General features: G+C 37.4%; 3 protein-coding genes across 3 annotated transcripts in view; 1 reads left to right on the top strand and 2 right to left on the bottom strand.

Moving 5' to 3' along the window:
* Window positions 1–7,854, top strand: part of LOC100178504 — a 30,573-nt gene extending 22,719 nt beyond the window's left edge. The window contains exon 3 of the mRNA XM_026836545.1: window positions 7,460–7,854. Coding sequence (XP_026692346.1) covers window positions 7,460–7,484 — 25 coding nt within the window. The 3' untranslated portion in view covers window positions 7,485–7,854. The remainder of the gene's footprint in view (window positions 1–7,459) is intronic.
* irx-b (transcription factor protein) lies at window positions 5,697–9,750 on the bottom strand. The gene is given in 7 exon segments (NM_001078279.1): window positions 5,697–6,074; window positions 6,176–7,106; window positions 7,981–8,287; window positions 8,424–8,586; window positions 8,812–8,915; window positions 9,298–9,498; window positions 9,624–9,750. Coding segments are annotated over 6 exon segments (1,713 nt in total). The 5' UTR covers window positions 9,454–9,498; window positions 9,624–9,750; the 3' UTR covers window positions 5,697–6,022.
* Window positions 9,751–16,770: 7,020 nt separating this feature from the next.
* LOC100176186 (sodium/bile acid cotransporter 5) lies at window positions 16,771–19,426 on the bottom strand. The gene has a single exon (XM_002127266.4). The coding sequence runs from the start codon at window positions 19,403–19,405 to the stop codon at window positions 18,083–18,085; it is 1,323 nt and encodes a 440-aa protein (XP_002127302.1). The 5' UTR covers window positions 19,406–19,426; the 3' UTR covers window positions 16,771–18,082.
* Window positions 19,427–20,873: the final 1,447 nt, after the last annotated feature.

The following is a 20,873-nucleotide window of genomic DNA, read 5'->3' as shown; positions in this document are numbered from 1 at the left end:
TTGTTTCGTGTTGTCGCCTCGTCCAGCTGCTAGGTAATCTTTTCAGCCATTGTTAGTGATTGTTATAAACAAAACCCTCTGTGATGTAATAAAACCGGTACGACCATCATTAACCGACCCAACCAATCAAATCCAAGTCCAAGGGGGTTACGAAAATATTTTAAAAACTCAATAAAACGACCGATTTTTACTAAATTTGTTCAAAACAACAATTGAAAAAGTGTTGCCTATAAATTAACTTGTATTAAAAGGCAGATAAGTTCAGTTTATTTTAAAATTTTTATTTAATATTGACTCCCTCTTAAAATAACAGCCGACCGCCCCTAAATGACACCTGCCCCTTCGTATCTGTTATAAGCTTAGCTCTCATCTATTCTAAATATTTGGAACATCACTGATGGAACGATGTTTTCACTTCGGTTCGTGCAAAAAGCGCGACCAATGCATAACGAAACGATAACAAACAAATAGACGCGTGTGAAAAATAAATATTACTTTTAAATGGTACAAAACATGTTTCTTTCTAACATCTCAAAGTAAAATGTAAAAGTTGGACTATCATTTTTTTCTAAACTGAATGATCTTCTCTATAAAATGCACAAAACGAAAGTGTTTTTTCTATTAAAAGCACCAAATATAAGATGGTTAATTCGTTTTAAAAATAAATTTTAATGTAAAGTAGACCACAGCAGTGTGTGTGTAATTTCCTGTATTTTCACCTTATTTAAATCCCAATAAAACTTCGTGAACAGACAGATGCAAAACCAAGAAATTTGCTACAAATTTTAATCCGATTAAAACAGATGCGAGCGAGGTCCAGATGTGTTTTGTAAACAGATATCTCACGAGAAATACGCTCTCTTACTAAACCCGACAAAATCCTGGTCCGATCCGATTTAAACCGCGCTTAGTGACAGCTTTAAATCTTGACTGGGCAGTGAATCTTATTATATTGCTGTTTGAGTCAGATTTTCTTCCCCGGCATGTTGTGGCCGACTCTATATTTTAATTGAGTCTTTATTGAGCATTAATAAACCCGGGGTTATAACAAAGTTTTTAATATTTGGAATAATATGTAAAACGTTTAAAATCACCATTTTTTGAACCTTGTTTTTTTCTTTAAGAGTAAATAAAATCGGATTCATAATTTTTATTTTTTTAGTTTCACTTTTCTAAGGTATTTGTGTTTTATATAGAACAAAGCCCTATATTTTTTTGCCTGCTACTTTTGATAAAACGTGATCTGTAGAACATGTATGTCATAATTACAAGCTCTCAAACAACCTTGCACGGTATATCTTCAAAAATAGTGTGGCCCATTGTATAGCACTTGATGGCAGTGGCGAATATTTCTTGGATTTCGTGAAAGAATTCGTCACGTTTTTACCGTTTACTTTATAAATAGTGTTGAGAATTTAAAACATGGGTGCATATATACAGAATCTATAACCACATTGTGTATATGTTCGAATCATTTTGTGGCCTGTTGTATACATCAGTATATGTTTTTGTTTCAGCGATAAAATAGATTAAGTCTTGGTATTTTGTAGCCATTTCGTGCATTTAAAGTGTAGTTAAGATGCTGTACACGATTACACGGTGTAATTGTGGTGCTGTACGTAATTTAACAACGCATGTTAACGTTTATTTGATTGATTGCTCTCTTGTTCTTGGAAGTGTGCGGCTTGAACGGAGGTTGTGTTTGGTATCATAACAGGGGATTACCAGGAATTTACAAAAAACTCGTGTTCGCCCGAGACCCATGCACCTGGGAACCGCGAAAACCCGATTTTCGCAAAACAACTTCGTTTATTGCATCATAATATGATATATCGGGCGCTGTTGGTTATTTCCTTACGAAGATCATTTTTTTAAATTTCAATTAAAACGAGATCCTGTTTACGATTTTTTGACTAACGGTCGATTCGTATCTGTAGCAATCTGCTTGATAAACGAACATTCATGTTTGTGACCTCACAGAGCCCTACGCCCCATCACGACCTTGTAACCGATGTATATAAGTGCTTCGTCTGACGACATACGGTTTATTATGACGACATAGGATGAGGTTATGAAATTAAACTTGTGGGAAGTGCTTAGTTAGCCGCAAACTACTAACACCAGGTTAACGCGATGTCGCGATACAAACAATGACATTCTAGAATTCCGACTCATCAAAATAAACGAACAGCACGAACACGGAATGACTTTTGCCCTTTCTCTTTTTTCGGTAATTTTTATCGTCATATCTCAGCATCTCGTATACATGCTGTCACGATGTTAGTTAAAAAAGCTTGAAAACTTTGCTTGTTATGTAACTATTATAAGTGTTGGGGGACAGATAAAGTTTGTTTCGTCACAGTGGTATGTTTGTTGCTTGTTTGTGACGTCATAGCTGTAGCCGGTCTCCCCAATTCCACGAAAAACGCGTTTTCGCGCGTTATGTTTATTGCGAAACAATCAATAGCAACGTAATACTCGATAAATCGCGCCAAGACAATCCTTTTTGGTTTATTTGTTATATTTCAGGAATTTTGTTTTTTAGCTCTAAAAAATAATTGTGACCTTGTTATTGCCTTCTAATTGTAACGACAGAATTTTACTTCTTTTAGCAAAATGTTTCGTGTTTTATTTAAGGGGTTTTGTTCGCGTGGGCGTATCGCAAAATTCGTGTTAATCCGCGATAATCGCGACAGCTTCCTCTGTCTGTTTACTCGTTCGCTTGTGACGTCATAAACAACGAGCCGGTTCTACACGCCGGCCGTCTGTGACGTGATAGAAGCTGAAAGGCGACGAAAAATTCTGGCGAAAAATCGGGTTTATTCTTGTATAAGATTAACATGACCCAACTATAAAAAGTTTACAATAAAAACAATGATCCATCACGACTCAACACATGCTGTAAGTTATATTATTCTGCCGGTTTCGCTAAAAATGGATATATAGGGTTTAAAACTTCGAACAGCATTTTTTTTTTCTCAAATGTCCAGCTGCATTTACCACAACACCTTTGTTTGTTTCTAAACAATCGCTATTATGACGGTTCTCGTGATCGCATAATTACCGACGTTGTGACGAAACAAAGCGTTTCGTGACGAAACAAACCCGTTTCTAATTAGGTTGTTTTACAATAATGCGGGGCGTTCCCTCTTAGATTATAACACCCCTTTGTCGAAGGTTTGAAAAAGTAAAAAACTTACAAACTGTTTATCCAACATTATGGCAAGGACATATGTTTCTAAGATGTTTGCAAATCGCGAAATTTTTTTTAATAATAAAATTAAACAGCATGATTGTAGACGGCTTGTTTCAGAACGCTTGTAAAAAACTCGTTAAAACTGTGAAGTGTGAACTAAAGACACCATGTATGCATGCATGTCATAACCGCCACAATTTACACGTTTATGTATTTTAAGTCGTACAGAAGGTTTTTATTATTTTGTCAAATATTTTTATTACAAAATAAATAATTTAAAGCATTGTGACACGATGTTTTGCTCATAAACATCGATATTGCGCCTTCCAACAATAGCCACCTGCCGTTTCGTTTATTTACGTCATAATGTCACCGAATTTTCGGCCTCCATATTCTATCGGAAACAAGGTCAAACAAACCAAACATTATTACGTCATTATTTAAGCAAGAAATGTTGAAGTTTTACGTTATATTACGTCAAACATGCGTCATCTTATATTTAAATATCTAGCAATGAATAATTTTGTTCCAAACAAAATTATATATGTATACAAGTTATTTATCTCTTTTGGTAACATATTTTTGAAAACCGCCCTTTCGACTTTCTATATTCAGGTCGCTTTCGTCAGAGCACAATGTATATACATTACGAATGTACAGCGGACTACATTACATACAGTTAGGCGACTTAGATAGCACGAGGTAATGGGTGGGTGAATTACCCCAATTTACCCCATCTTAAATCTTATAATGTGAATCTGGTATCTACACCTGTTGAACAAGAAAAAACTTTTGCGAAACAATTTTAAGTAATTCAATATTCGCACAAGTTACCCCGTCATTATGACTTCATAAAGCAGCGATTTGGGCCCCTACGAACCCCCTCTTTCGTGACAAAATAGATCCCGAACAAGCGGACCGCGACGCCGCGATCCAAATTGAATCCTGCTACATCACAAACAGGATTGTTATCAATTTACGTAACAATACTTCCGTACGTGGGAACATTGTGACGGGACAAGCATTATTGGTACGAAATAACCACTTCCACGTCACCAGATTTTGTAATTGAATTCTTCTCATAAGATTTCTATGAATAATGGATCCATTGTTCGCTGACAATCGCGATCATGGATTTATTGTGACGAATATAAAACGCTAACCTAACAGTCATAAAAGCAGATTTCAACTTTTCTAAAATCGACTTTAAAATTCATATTTTTCTATTTCAATTTTTATAAATGACGTCACTGAAAACGCGACCACGCCCTTTGTTGGTTGAGACAATTAATAAGTTGTACTAACACCGCGAATCTTTAAAAAAATCGAGCATTAAAACGCGATAGGAAGATCGTATGCATTATTTATGCGCTCGGCGACTTACAAGTCTACTAGCAGAAAAAGGGAACACTCTGGTTTGACATAATCTATCTATACTTGCTTATAAATCATTAAAACGACGATTTGACATAAAAATCTTATAATCGTGGGAAAACTATTCACGGCAGGTGAAAATAAGAATAATAAATGAGATAATTAACGACGCAACAATGACTATTATGATCTATGAAATTACTCAGACTATTATGAAAGCAAATGTATTATGACGTAACTGACAAAGTATGATCGCATAATTGAATTCAAATTAAAAGTAAACAACTCACTTTTTGCGATTCCAATTTATCTTCAGCGGTACATATTGCGCTGTAGCAGTCGTGGAAATGACTGGGGCAGTGGTTGATATTTAATTTATTGATCCCGGTATATCGAAGAATTTAAACGACTGTCGTCCAATGGGAATGGGGGAGGCCAATCCATTATAAACTCTGCCACATTGCCTGATTGAATCTAAAGTGTTTGTTTAACTTCCTATGCTCCATATACTGTAATTGTTTCTGTCCTTGGCATTTGAAATGAAAGCAACTCCTAACTCTGTAGGTTGAATCGTGCTTGAACATTTAAAATGGTGGTTTCCAGTGTACGCGGTACATTATTTTGTTTTGAGTCTGTTTGACAGATTTTGCGGTATAGCCGTAAAGTTTATGCAGCGGATAAGTCTAATTGGGATTTAACCTCTTTCAAAATATTATTTTAATGATGTAAAACTCGAAATCCAGCCGAGCTTTTTCCTGTGAAGTCACATTAGACTTTGCGGTTGCTTATTTTGCGGAAACTTTCTTGGAACTTGTTTGTGTGGGTGGTTAGTGGGCTGTTGCATATTTAACCGACTTGGATAGCAAAATACCGGGATTTATTTTTGGTATTTGTGCGTCTTATTTGCGGTTGGAATACGAATTTACATCGTAACAGTTGTGACATTTGTAATCAGCATCAGGCAACCTATGTAATCATCGCTAAGGCGAACAGCCAAGTTTGTAATTTTCATGACAACCTTCTAAAGCTAATCAACTAAGCTGCTCACTGCTGGTTTTTAACCGTCTCTTTTGCGTCAGAATATTCTTTCAAATATTAAAATCTGTCATCGTGCCGAGACAAAAGGTATTTCTTTCGTAGTTTATTACGTGCTTAGGACGAAAAGAAGAACAAAATCTCAATGAACTTTTCAAAACAGAACACGGTGTGTTATCATGATATATATATACCACAACACTCAACATTATAACTGGTGTCATTGCAACTTGGTACATTGTTGACGTAATAATCACATGCTCAAACCAGTATCGTTTTTAAACAACAGAGGAGGGTCTCGAACCGCTTCACCCATTCGCAACTCCATGTGTGCCTGGTTTGTATCAAGCATCTTTCAAACTTCCATCTTTATCTCAACAGGTCGCGTGCCATCGTTGTACTTCACCATGTACAGCTTCAATGTTCGTCGCTCTGTTGCGGTGAAACTGGCGAGTGACTCGAATTTCGTCTAAAAACAACAATAAGTTAGCTTTGTTGAAAAAAAGTAAGTTGCCTTATGTTTAACATAGTCAACATTTTATCAATTTTTATATATTGAATTTGTCTTACCTCGCCTGTAGTGCTTCTATTGGTGTTTCATGAATAGTGGGCGATCTTTCTGACATAATAATAACGTCATCGGAATGGTGGGGCTTTCCCATTTCCCTCATTGCGGCGTTTGCCTTCTCTTGTTGCGCTGCGACAATGTCCGCAAATCGTGGGAAGGATTGGGGGTACCTTGCCCCGTTGGAGGGGACCTTTGATCCTTGGGACGAAGGGGAAAGTCCCATTAGTTGTGGGTTCGTCGGGTGCATGGCTGCTGCTAGTTTGTGATGTAACATACCTCCAACCCACGATCGAACGTTCGACATATCTTTGTCGTCGCTCTGTGACGAAGGAGGGCTAAGCGAGTGTGATTTGTGACAAATCTTGCTTCGGTTGGAAATATCCTTAGAACTATCGCGACTTGTAGCGACGTCGGCGATCGACCAGATTTTTGGCTTCGGTGGGGTTGACGCAGTTGATGTTTCAGCGGATGATGCTGGCTTTAATGACGTAGATGGTGACGTAGAAGATACCCTAGATGACGTACTGGGTGATGGACTCGCGTTAGTGCTGGTGGAGAGAGCTCGTTCTCCGTGGAAGGGATAGTTGGGCATGTGTTGTAATGCTTGCTGGTAGTGACGCTGTGCTTGCTCGTTTAGTGCGGCCATGACGTGGGGAGGAAGGGGGTGACCACGTGATGCAGCTATAAGGGAGGCGGCGGCTGCTGGGTTGAACTGGGAGCTGTGAAAGTGGGGCGGGGCTTGAGAGCTTGGGGCTTGCATGGGGGGCATGTTAGGGGGAAAGGGTAATCCTGGTCGAGCTTGGATGGGTGAAGATATATTGGGTCTTGAGGCTGGGGAGGACCTTGGGTTTGAGTACGGGTGGATTCCATGTTTGACGAAATGTCCGTTGGCGAGACGACTTCTTGATTCGTCGTTGCTTAGTGATCTCGAAACTGCAAAAAAATAACATAGTTATAGTCACGCGGTGTGAAAATATAACTATTGTCCTGGTATTGTTACGACATAAGAAACTTTATCTGAACCCGCTTAAGTCACAACCTCATAAATTGACCTTTTCGTGAACCTAACCTTTAACTGAACTCTACTTTTGCTCTGGGAATTCAATCCAACGGATGTGGAACGCCTGATTCGACGCTAATCCACACATGAACTTATACTTGATGACGTGGCCTTAGTTTGATTATCACGTAACAAAGCCCATTATGATGTATGGTTTAGCAATTCTTACAGATATGTGTCAACGATCCAACAAAACAATTAACATTGTTTTTTTATATTGTTTCAGACCGAAGCGTCGCGCAACACGATGATTGTGGCGACAGTGACGTCATCAAGTGCAGTAAGTTAAACGCTTTGTTTGCAAATAATCATGAACAATCAACCCGTGTTGTATCATTGTTAGCAAGCGTTTGGGTAATTATGATGTCACAGTGAATTCGACATGTGGTTTGTCAAACTAAAAGTCCAAGGTCCGAAGTTCGATTCTTACGACAAACTAACAAACAACAATCGCCATTTTTATTTCAAGCGACATAACAAACGAATCATGCAGAGTTATTATTATCATGTATCGAAGCTATTTTAACATTTGGAGAACTGATTTACGACGTATCAGTCGAACGCGTCGCCATTTTGACAGTGCGTCGATATTTCCTGAGGCGAGACCAAATGGAAACAAACTTAAACAGCGATAAATTTATCCATAAACCCGTCTATGTAAACTTTGCTAGTTGGTGGCAAATTTCCCTTATTCTACTAATTACCTAACATTAATAAAAATAAACTTATAAAATATTTTTAACTCACCTAAACTAGAAGGAGATTTTCTTCTGTCCTCCTCTTTTCCTGCTCTTCTCTCATCCCTTCCATCCGAGAACGCTCCGTCTGATAAATCCCCTCCGGATGCTTCAAATCTCCCAAAATCTCCTCTTCTCATGTCCACATCTTCAGCGCCACCAACTGGCGAGGATGACCGACTTGTGTTACCATGGTTACCAGCATCATCTGCCAAATCATCCTCGTCATCATCTTCCCCACATCTGTTCCTTGGAGACCACGTCATCTTGTTTTCTTTCTTTAAACGACGACGCGCGTTTGCAAACCAGGTCGACACCTTTAAAACAAAAAATATTAAATTCAAAAATTCCAGTTCTTGAAATAATTCTCTTTTAAATTACTTTTCAAATAGAAAACAAAATTTATTTCATGTTGCTTGGCTTATCCATAACTCAAAAGGTTTATTAATTTACCTGTGTAAGCGTCATCTTGGTAATAATAGCTAACATGATCTTTTCCCCTTTAGTTGGGTAAGGGTTCTTTCTGTGTTCATTAAGCCACGCTTTTAACGTCGATGTTGTTTCTCGGGTTGCGTTTTTACGCCGAGCACCGTCGCTGAGACCCATTGGTCCATATCTGTCAATGATAATTGTAAAAGATTAAGTTAATATACAGTGCGTATAATTTAGCAAATGTAATTTTGTTTTATATTTATTCAGATATTCTGCGTTTTATAAAAACAAGTAAAATAGTAGAAAATGAAACATAAACAACATCAACCCTTTGCGTTGAGGTGGCATTGATATAGTTAGCAGACCGTAATACCGCAACACAAATTAATCTTAGTTACAATCATCTTACCCATAGCATCCTCCGTAGTGTGCGGCCATCGAGGGATCGTAGTAAGCGGCCGCGGCAGCTTGACTGAGTCCTGCCCGCCAAGCATCGGCGTTTTCTCCCGGGCCCTAAAAACACGATGCGGTTAGATTTATTTGCAACATGTTTGAGTTTAAAGTTAAAATTGATGAGTATTTAGTTATTATTATAGTTACATAGGCGTTGTTGTTTTTTCCATGATTTAAAACGGGTAAAATATGGGTGGTTGCCACATTAAAAACTCGCACAAAGGTTTGGAATTAGGAACATGTTCCATCGTTTGTACATTTTAAGTAAGCTAATATAGGCTTGTATACTAATCCCAGTTTAGTGCTGTTTGGGAAATAGCAATGCGTTTAATGTGAATAAAGCCTAAACTTTTTTACGCCCTGCTCGGCCATTTTGAAATATCAGACTCACTTGCGATTTTCAAATTGAATTGTAAACTTTATTTCTAAACCTTAAACTTACGATTGGGGGATAGAAAGCAGCTGGGTCTGTTGCTGCTGCTACTGCTGCTGCAGCTGCTGGGTTGTAATGCAGGTAGCCCGGGAAAGTTGGGGTGGCGTACGGGGGTTGGTACATCGGAAACCCGGGGAGACGAGCCGCGACGAGTCGGGCGTCCATTCTTAAGTTAGATAAACCGTGTCTTGATTCCGCCGAAAATTAAAGCTGAAAATCCAGTAAATTAATTGTTAAAACACCGATGTTGTTCGTAAAAATATTTATTAGCAGTCGCATACATTCGTATAGTGCCATACGAAACTTTTGTGCTAGAGAACTCGCCCCCCACTTACCTTTGTTATAAAGAGATGACTTGCGTACGTTTGTTGAGCAGATTGTGACGTAATAATCCAACTTTGATTTAAATATTCCAATTTGACAAGACTTTAAAAACTTTTGAAACAAACTTTCTTGCAAGATCTGTAAGATATATTGAGTTAATTGACGTCACAATATCCACTGTTACTCAACAGTAAACCTTAGCTCATCTGAGAACGACTCGTCTAAACTGCAATTAATAAAAGCGTCAAAACTGAATCGCGCTTTCGAGACCGTACGCCTCCCCCTCACAGAACACGATCACAAATGACTCTCATATTTACTTGAGTAGTCTACGCCACCGGCCGCGTCTTCGCGCCCGCCGCTTTTTTCGCCTTTCTCGTCGAAGTTATTGTTACCAACGGCTGGAGTAGGGCTACAATCCCACCACTCTTGTGCGCCTTCTCGCGGATGAAAATAAATCCAATTCCAGTGTTAGAAGTGATTTTTCTCTTTTTCGAGTTCCACTGTATCTGTGCGCTATGCTGCCACCTAAAGGTTGGATTTTATTGACATCTAAATCTCACCCCTACATTACTTTCATACAACGTTCGCTGTTACAATTCTCAATCTATCTAACTTTTATGACTTGTTTAAAACATCTCGTTTACACCATTAATCCAACTGAGACAATCGTTAAGTGACGTAACAATCGTGTGTGTCAATTAATAAACGAATCGCGCATTTCTTCTCTTTCTCTGTAGCCTCTCTGTGACGTCACACTGGGAGCGCTTCTGGTCGCCGCTGCCACATCAACGTTTAATTGTGACATCATAGAAACAATAGCGTGGTGCAGACCAGGCTTCCAGCCGCGTTTGTGACGTAAGCTTTGCGAACAAAGGATGGATAAGGCGCGAAGCAAAAATTTGCCGAAAAGGAAATAATTACAAGAGGATTAGAGAAAAGAGACAACCAGCGAACTGGAACTTATTCTTCTTTCAGATAAATCTTATACAGTTTCATAATTTAATCCACGAGACAGAAATTTATACTAAAATAACCAAACAGTCGTCGTAAACAATCCTCGTGACAGAGGTCATTATCAATGTCACAATTCCCTCTATTTGATCATCGTCAAGTAGTCAAACATGTTTCTTACATCACAATGAACTTTGTCATTTATCGCAAACAGTCGTTTCTATTTGATTAAAGTGACGTAATAATGCACCTTATGCGAAGTCTTTATTCGTCACAGTTAGCTTTCTCTCCGCATTGACACAACAACAATCCTCATCGAAACGTCATAATGATCAACTTTGTTCCGCATGTTTACTTTTGACCAATCACGTAACAGATTAAACTTCGTTGTTTAATTATGAAATTAAATTTCGAGTTTCGCCATTTGTTTGTTGGTAAACAATGCAATTGTTGCGTTACAATCTGCTTAGTTGACGTAACAAGGTTTGTAAATAAATTGGATGGAAATCGTGTTTGTGACGTCACGATCGAAACTGTGACGTCAATGGTCAACAGCGTTAATGCTGACGTCAGCTTATGACACTACGCTATTAGCACCGGTTGCCATTGACAATGATGTTCCGCTGCAAGGGAAGTGATTGTTTTTACACCCTTTCATGCGGATATACATTAAAGGTGTTATATCCGAAACACAAATCCGTGTGAAAGTTAAAATACGTCATAACCACGTTTGTCACTGCGTGAATCGATGATATATGCTACCATGGCAACGAATCAATTTTTCTTTGTAACAGATTCACACGAAGAAATCATTTGTTTATGACGTCACAATCCACTTGAAATTTGTCGAATTCTCTCCGATTGTTTATTTTGCTCGTAATCGTGACGTAATAATCAGGAAATAATAATAGCGCTATCCGCGATGCGGGTTTTAAAAAGATTGATTTAATTTGAAACATGATTTTTCATGTTCAGTCTGCATTTAATTACGGTCTGCTGTGTTTTGAACAGACTTTGCTATTTTTATACGGAGTTCAAACCGCAATTAAAATGTTGGAATTAAAATTCGAACAGAATCTTTTTAGTTTGTTCTTGTACAGTGTATCGAAAAGCAACGCAATGGTAGCTGTTACGTCATAAAGTTTGTTGTTAATCCCTCTATAGTAATGAAACAATTAAATTTGTGACGTAACAATGTGAGCAACTTTAATCTTTGTATAGACGAGCTGTGGTTGCTGTCCGCGTTTTCTTTGTTTTTCAAATGCTAACCTACAAATGTGACGACATAATGGACCCTTCGAGCACAAACAAGAGGCACTAATTGTTACGTTGCAAACGATCTATTGTCATCGCCTGCTCTAAACAATAGAAGACACGAATCGTGTAGAAATGCAACAGTTTCGTGATTTAAATCTTGCTAATGACCGAAGCTAGATTCCTGAGCGAAGATATCTATTGTTTTATTGTTACGCCATAATAGAGAACAGTTGATCGCGTCGGCACGCGCAGATGGATAAAAATAAACCTTAAATTCGCGAGTTTTCAAATTATGTTTATTTTATTTCCCATATCGCTGTGTTTCGTGGCCTTGCATCCGGTATACATGGGGTGGAGTCCAAGTAACACATCGAACATAAAACATAATTACTTTGGCGCGAATTTAAATAACAGCGCGCGTGTATTTATTAATGTAATTGTAATTCTCACGAGATTACGATGCAGCAAAACGATTGGCATTCGCTCGGCTGCTCCGCTATTTTTCGACGTAGTTATTTCGCTGTTTTATTCACCTCTGTGACGTAAAGTGATGTCACAGTGAAGCGGAAAGCATGTTTTTTCTAATGAGAGTTCGCGAGCGTATTCCAAGTCCCATGTCACATTATAGTTCGCGTTGAACCCGCACGTCACTTCGACCGCGTTTAAAACAAAACCTACGTCCCACAAGGTGTCGGGGTTTAACGGATTAGACGAAAAGTGATCCTCCGCGTCGCGAAAACGCGATCCGGCGCCAAAAGTTTAAATATTAATTCGCCGCCGTGTACCATCGGTTCACGAACCATCACGATCAGCTGCTGTAGATATTAATAACATCGGCTTGCTCAATTACTTACGCCTGCACTTCCGTTGACCCCGTGACCATGACCATTGTCGACGCAAGTCGATGTCACAACTAACCACTTGTGATGTAACAAACGACACCCACAATGATATTAGCGCCTACGTAACAAAGCTATATAGTTCTAGCATTGATCCATGCCTAGAATTAAATTCGATAACCGATTCCCTCGCCGAACTCGATTCGATTTTAATTGTCACAGGAAATTTGTTGATTAATGTGCCATTTAAAGCAATAGACCACGCCTTTAATATATCATTCAAGTCTTTATTAAAATGTACTTATTTCTGCGGAAAACAATGTTTTTTTTAAGAAATATGGTTTTGTTTAAAAGTATATGCGCTTCAGATTTGTTTTTCAAATATTCTGAATCTAATTTTGTTTTTCTGACGTATATAGAAGAATTAGCGGTTCCAGTGACGTCTTTGCGGCTTTTTGCTCTTGCCTGCCGTCTCGCGGACATGCAGAAACGTTTAACATGATTCTTCGCTGCTTAAATTGTCGAACATGACCGACATCTTGTCGGGACATCCAGCCCCACTTAAGACTATTTACGGAGTTTAACCCCCATTAATTATTAATAAATCTAGCGCGACCCAGCGGCGGTGTTTATATCGCGCAGAACACGCCGCGTGACACATAGCTGCGAGCGCGACACCGCGATCCCGGCTTTTTGAGCGTTGTTTCTCACTTGTCTGCATCTAATGAAATATTTAATTCGCTTCTCGTCGTCGAATTGCCCGATGCCTTACTCGTGTAATGACACTAAAGAATTTCGGGGTTATTTTAGTAATGGATTGTGACGTCACAGTGTACAACAATGGGCGGAAAGTAACGAAAATCAATTTGCGCGATAATTATGTACGATCTTTTAAAATTGTTCCGGCGGTTTATGATTAAAATAGTCCCCCGTTTAAATGTTTATTTTTTGTGAAGTTGTTTTTTTGTGGTTGCCCTCCGCTGAGCTGTTCGTGTAAGTTTGATTTGATTGACAGTCTGAAGTTTAATTTGGGTGGCCATGTCAATATTGGCTGACAACTTGATACGTAACAATTCAGATAAAGCTTGTCCGATTGTGACAGGACAGTCGCGGGAGGTAAGAATAGTTGTTTGTTAAATCATAAACCAAACACAGAACCGCGGCGTTAAAAGATTCGGACAAGACTCTCTCACGTAATTTTCGGGGTATTTTTGTCGAAAAACTTTCAATTAAGCATCCCACAAAAGGAAAGTCATGTTTTTATACACGTTTTGGTTACAAATGGGTTTACAGACTGTTGTAAAAACAAGAACCGTAACCACAACACAACGCAAATAGAAAACAGTGAACTTTGAACCGGTTTTCAAACACAGGCAGTTTGTTCCCAGATAATTGTGAAGCAAGTTAAATATCAGTAGATTGTGGGATGTTTAATAAGTCAGGGTGAGGTATACGATTATGACTGAATAATTTTGTTTTAAAATCTCTCAAGCTATACGTTAATATATCGTGCTTGCTATTTGTTATTTTACAGTTAAACAAAAGTCATCGGTTTCGTAAAACTTTGTTAGAAAGAAACATTGAAATATGTGTGCCAGAAATAAATTCTCGAGGGTGTTTGTTGTTGTAATAATTAAACATATTTAGGTCGTTTTGTTTAAACAGTCCGAGTCACGTTTCTTCTACGCGAACAAGCCTAAACCAAACATGCCGACTTTACATATGTGTGGTGTAGTGGCGACATTCATATTAATCACATTTTGTAAGCTGTATATACCTCTTAACGTTGCTTGTCGTCGCGTTTTGAACGACAGAACATGTTCAAGTGTTGTTTAATCATACACAGCAAGGCAAGCACTATGACGTGATAATGTTATTTGTCCTGTATTAACGGCCCCATAGTTATCAAACAATAGAAAACACTGATTGACTTTCAAATATTGTACGAATTGGAGTGTGCTTCACAATGGGTGTTGTTTGTTTGTGTTTGTGACGAAATTATGACCACCAACGTAACAATGCGGTCTCCTTAGCGTCCTTATTGTTTGCAAACACTACATAGAAGTTGATAAACTTTTAAAAGTAAATTTTCAAACCGCAAAATCGTGGGTAATAATTGTAATAGACCCCCCCACAGCTATGAAAAACATATAGTAAAGCTGGAGTAAAATGGGACATCTTTACATTTTATTTTCTTGTGCCGTTTGGTAGGAAACAAAGAACATTAAAAAATAAAACTGGATCTTTACGACTTCCATATAGACCGTTGTTAATTGTTTCAAATACAATCCGGATACTTGGATATTATGTGCCAAAGATGTCCCGTCTTACCCCACCCTATTGGCGAAACTTATAGACCTATATCTGATCTTATCACTTTGACACTTTTGTATTAAGATTTAAATTTCCCTGTTTATAAAACTAACTTGAGTTTCTCTCTCGCTGTCAACTTGTTTTTGATATTTTTGTCCATTGCTCTCTTGTTTTGGTCTTTCCATTTTCACCCTATTTCCCCATCCAGTACATTCATAATGACTTCACAATCACATGTTTCTTGCTCTTATTATTCTCTCATATTGGTTCCTTTTGAAGTAATACTGCGTTTGTGTTACGCAATTATTCTTTTTGAGAGATGCTAGCCACTTTATCTGCATATCTATGCATACACTCCATACATAATGCATTGTAAATGTAAGCTAAAGTAGAGAATTACAACGCCTAACACGTGCGATATAACCTAAAACACGAAGCAACCCAGGACAATATTTAATCATGTTTTTCACATTTTTTTTGCAAAGTTGTCTTTAAAAATCAGACATTAAGTAAAGTTACTAAACATACGTTTTGTCAGATTGTTTTTTTTTCAGTTTTCGTTTTATTCATTTTACCACGTGCTATGTTTATACTGCAAGTAAGGGAGTTTTAATTACTTTTTCCCTTCAACATTTTTGAATATTTATACTATTTAAGTATTAGGGTTTCCGTTACCATAAAATTGATGCAAGTCATTTTAAATCAGCCACTGTCTTTAACGGACTAACCATACTGTAACTTTATATTCCATTTTTCTTTAATTGTAGGTTTAGCCAAAAGGTAACTTCACAATTAGGTATAAAAAATACCGGGTCTTTAACACATATAGTAGAGTTGGGTAAGATGGGACACCTTAACATTCTATTTTCTCGTCACATTTGGTAGTAAACAAATAAAAGTCAAATATTCGTAAAACCGTATCCTCGCGACTTCTTAGACCGTTGTTAATTGTTCAAAACATGATCAGGTCATTTGGATATTCCAAGCTAAAAAGTCCCATCTTTCCCCACCCTACTATATAAATCAATGAATGCAACTTGCTTTATCTTCGCGTGGCTGGAAAACGACAGTCGTACGAGTTACCACGTATGTTACTTTGTGGGTAATTACACTTTATGTATGGCTGACAATTTGGAAAACCAAATAGTGCCACTCGGTTTGAGCAATTGTCGGGAGGTGTCTTTCCCAGTAACACATACGCCCACATTGGTAGCAGCGACAAGCTTTGAAATTACTTCTGTGTTAGAAGAAGGGTGTATATCCACTTTACCACGGCGCCGTACGTTATCCCTTTAAAATAAAGAGTTAAAGCGGTTTGAATCTTGTCAATATCTGTTTAGAACAACTGCAATTATCAAGCGTTTTATTCATTCTAGTTAAAAAGTGCAATTTAAAGCGATGCTGCGGCGCCATCTAGCGGTTAATAAAATTAACCACGTATGTGACTTTGTGGGTATTTTTTCTGACATTTTGGACAACCCATCAGTGACCACTAGTTTAAGGCATTGTTGTTGGCTTGCCCCAGGGGCCACACGCACGCAATGGTACCAGCGACGAGCCTTGAACCCGTATCCTCCACGGTGCAGGATTAACCGAGCAGTGTACAACAAATACTTGCCATCTATAACTTTGGACCTCTCTCGCCTTTCTGTTTCAAACCATAAAGGTAAACTTGCAAAATATATATGTATTATGTTAGCCAATATTTTTTGGGGTAAAAGCCAGAGGTTAATTGGGTATAAATATAACCCCTTGTAACGTATAAGGACTATTAATATAGTGTAGTGAGCATTCATATTGTTTTCATTAATTTAATCCATGAAAAAGTCACAAAAATAAAACCTGTGCTCAGTATTTAACCATTTACAACGCTCACAAACACACTAACAACATGACAGGGCACTTCGTAATAATATGACGACATAATAATATCAGTGATATATTAGACAATGAGTAATGTAATAGATACTTAGATAGCAGTGTTTAATGTATCGTAACGATTCGTAAGTGCAGAGTCTCTTAGTATTTGTTTATATTAATTTGAATTGAAAAAAGTATAATAACATTAACTTTTTAATACAACAAATTCAACAATAAATACAAAAAAAAAACAGTTTCCAAATGTTGCTGAAAACTTATGTATAATAATACGCCGACATGATATATTGATTAAACACAAACCTTTATAACAACATGGTCATATGTAGAAAATAAATTCTTTTTAAATAACAGTGGACATAAAAAGTCTGGTTAGCATATTTAAAATACCTTAAAATGTCATATTCAACACTACTTCCTTAAAATCTTTCTTTAAAAATACAACATTTCTAAACAATTTAAAAAAAAATATGTAGACACTAGTGCCATTTGTGGCATATTAGAGGTGTCTAATTTTTTTCATATTTAGTCCAATTGTTAATTAGATAGTTTGTTTTGGCACCCCAGTTTCTTATTAAAATCTTCTATTTTTATACGCACCGTAATTAGTGACAAAAGTAAAATTTTATATTTCAATTAAAGATTTGGTTTCAATTTGAAAAAAACAAACTGTTTAGTCATGTTCCGATAAAAGGTAAAATGTTTCTAATATTTATAACAATATAACTACAACTGGTGTAAAAACACACACATAATACATTCAATAAAAGTACCACTGTCATAATATTGCATTTGAAAGTGTAAACAGTGCTCAGTGTTATGGAACAATGACTGTGTTCTACGATCATAATGTCCATTGTTTGGCAACAAAGGGAAAGAAACCAAATGCGGAACTGTAACTGTTAAATTGGAACAAACAACTTGAACAATACATAAAGTTTGGAATAAAACTTAATTTAATTTGGTGACGAAAACATTTAAAACAAGAATTTCAGTGATTTCTGCAACTCGTGCATTGGGTTTTAAAAATGTCTACAAAACATCACTCATGTGCATAGACCTAGGCAGCTTCTATCGAAACAAATGTTGGTCAACAAAAACAGGCAAGCATAAATGGCAAACTCTCTGCATTAAAACTGCTTTGTTTGGTTTATACAACTAACAAGTAAAATCTATCCTTTTAATACAAAACTTATTTCACTGACATTTCTTCGCCAGTTGGTTAAAAATTACTCTTCGTTTTGAAGAAGAAACAATTCGGTCTCTTGTCTATCTTGATGTAAATCCTTGGCTGGTGTCCGGAACTTTTTCTGTTGCAACCTTTGATTGATAACATGGAACAAATACCAACACATGGCTGCAACTATTTGCCCAACCGTTACCATGATGATTAATATTGAAGCAAGGTCAGCTTGAGGCTGGGGAAAAGATAACTCAATAACTGCAACTCCAAGCACTGTGTTCTTAAGTCCACCCTCAAGTGCAATAGCTTTAGTGAGTGGCCAGTTTATGGAGAATAACTGAGCAAGACCAATTGCTATAAGAAATCCACTGACAGGAATGATTAAAGCAAGTAGAAATCCAATTCTTGGGCCGTACAAAACATACTTGGATGTTACAACAACGATAACTAACCCAGCAAAGATAAGAAAAAGACTCATAGGACGAATGATTACAACAAGCTTCTTGGCCAGCGCAGGTTTCTTCCTACGCAGCAACATTCCAAGTGATATTGGGGTTGCTATGGCCACCAACATGAGAAGAATTTTAATGTAAGGGATCACAATATGGTTTGGGATCGTTACAAGACTTGTGTAAAGACCGAGCACACTTGGCATCGCAAGCATTGCGACTAATGTGGATACCAAACTCTCAGTGATGGCAAGAGTAATGTCACCATCGACTAGGAAGCTAAACACATAACCTCCTCCCCCACCCGGGCAAGCAGCGGATACGAGAAGTGCTAGAGCCATCGTCTGTTCAAGTTTAAAGGCAAATCCGAGCCCAACTGCTACCAATGGTAGCAACACGAATTGGGTAACAAGACATAAACATATCTCCACAGGTTGGGTGACGATTTTTTTCAGTGTTTCCACCTCAATTTTTGCACCGAATGCGCATTTGTTTAATAAAATAAGGGGACCCAGGATAAACACTGCTAGTTCATCAAATAATGTAATTTTCCTAAGAACATTTATTGTTACCGATTCAGATTTAATCACATTCGAATGAATTCCAATCTTTGTATCCACATGCAAGTGTGTAATACCCAGGTGACCTCCTTTAACAAGAATAACCACACTCCCATTAACACACATGAATTCTCCGTAGTCAATTGGTTTTGATTCATTGTTTATAAGTATCCCACCAATTTTAATATCCTCTGAATTAACAGTCTTTATTTCTTCATCTGATCTTGAACAATTCAACTTTAAATTCTTGATTTCTCCTTCAAATACGTTCAATGACGTCAAAGTGACGTTGTTTCCGGTTACAAAATTGGATATTCCGATAAATGACAAACAAAAACCTAGTACACATTTTCGCAACATTTCACAACCTAAAGAACCCAACGTGCCTAAAACGAAACGTATAATGATTACCACAGAACTAACGACATGTACATGTATTTACAGCTGTTTACGGAGCAATCTTAAACTCTCTTTTAACATCAAACGAAATAAAATCCGATTGTCTATATATAAAACCTGAAGCCAAACCATCTATGACGTCATTACCTGGGGATTTCTATGAAAGGAAGTGAAGCGAAAAGTAGTAAAAGAACGAGAGAGCAGAGCTCAGTAAACATATTGGCTTCGTAAAAATGTCGTTAAGTTGTTGTAAAATGATTATTATGCTCTAAGCGAGAGAGACTAAATATACTAGCAAACAGATGTAGAAATTCCTAGATTTGACACGCGCGAGAAATGCGAACGTGGAACCGAGCCGAGTGGTGGCAGTAAACATCTGTTCTAGAATGGTTGTTCTGGTTTATCCCATACCATTACTTGTGCAAAACTTGCACAGTGTAATGTCATTGCACTGTAGGCATTTGGTTAACATCCATGCATTATCATCATTCCGATGAATCGTAAACTTCATGGACCCACAATCCAAAACCTCGCGTTCTTTTTACCAGTTCACCACTGCGTCATAAATCAAACTGTTCAAACATGAATTGGTTGCCCCGGTGCCACATGTAATCTTCAATGCTTGAATCATATATACCAACGTTGTGTTATAATAATAAGAGGATCTTCAAAGTTAAAGGCAGTAAGGTTATCTATATATAAATGAAAGAAGACATTTTGACTAGCTATTTTAGTAGATACACCCAATTAACCTTGAGTATCTACAAATATCAGGATATCTTAAGTATACAAGAGATAAAGTATACAAGAGATCTTGATGTGTTGAGGAGTTCTAGATTACAAGACAGTAAAGCATTGTTTTGTGTAAATTGGTGTCCATATTACCTTACAATAGGTCATTGTTACAAAATATTTATTACATTGAACACAATTATTACGCGGTGAGGTTTATTATCATTCTGTTTGTTTTGTCACAGTCCCAAGCGCTTTCCATATGTTCCTGTTATAAATATTTATGAGATATCCAACAAAACATTCATTTGTTTTGATTAGAGCTTTGTATTGGACTCCCATGTATCAGGAAACTCATCATAATAAAGTACGTTTCGTTGGAGAGCTGTAAATTACGTCACCTTTATATTATGGCAAATGTAAATCATCCATTATGTTACTGTTTGCTTACGGTTTAATTACGTTTTATGTCGATGTGGAGAAGCGAAGAACGAAATCTCAAACGTAAATTTAATTTTAACAACCAAAAATAGCAGATTTTATTTTTAAAAAGAAAAGTTTAGTCACATTGGTGCTTAAAGGGTAAGTGAAGAGTGGTTATATGATATTGCTATATTTTATTACACATTGCATTAATAAATATGGGGTTATAGTCAGTGCTCACTGACGAAGTGACGAAGTTTCTTCTCGGCAACCT

The sequence above is a fragment of the Ciona intestinalis genome, chromosome 11 (genome assembly GCF_000224145.3).
Source record: "Ciona intestinalis chromosome 11, KH, whole genome shotgun sequence".
Lineage (NCBI taxonomy): Eukaryota > Metazoa > Chordata > Ascidiacea > Phlebobranchia > Cionidae > Ciona > Ciona intestinalis.
The sequence above is the reverse complement of the archived record's forward strand: the minus strand, read 5'-3'. Positions and strand labels throughout refer to the sequence as shown.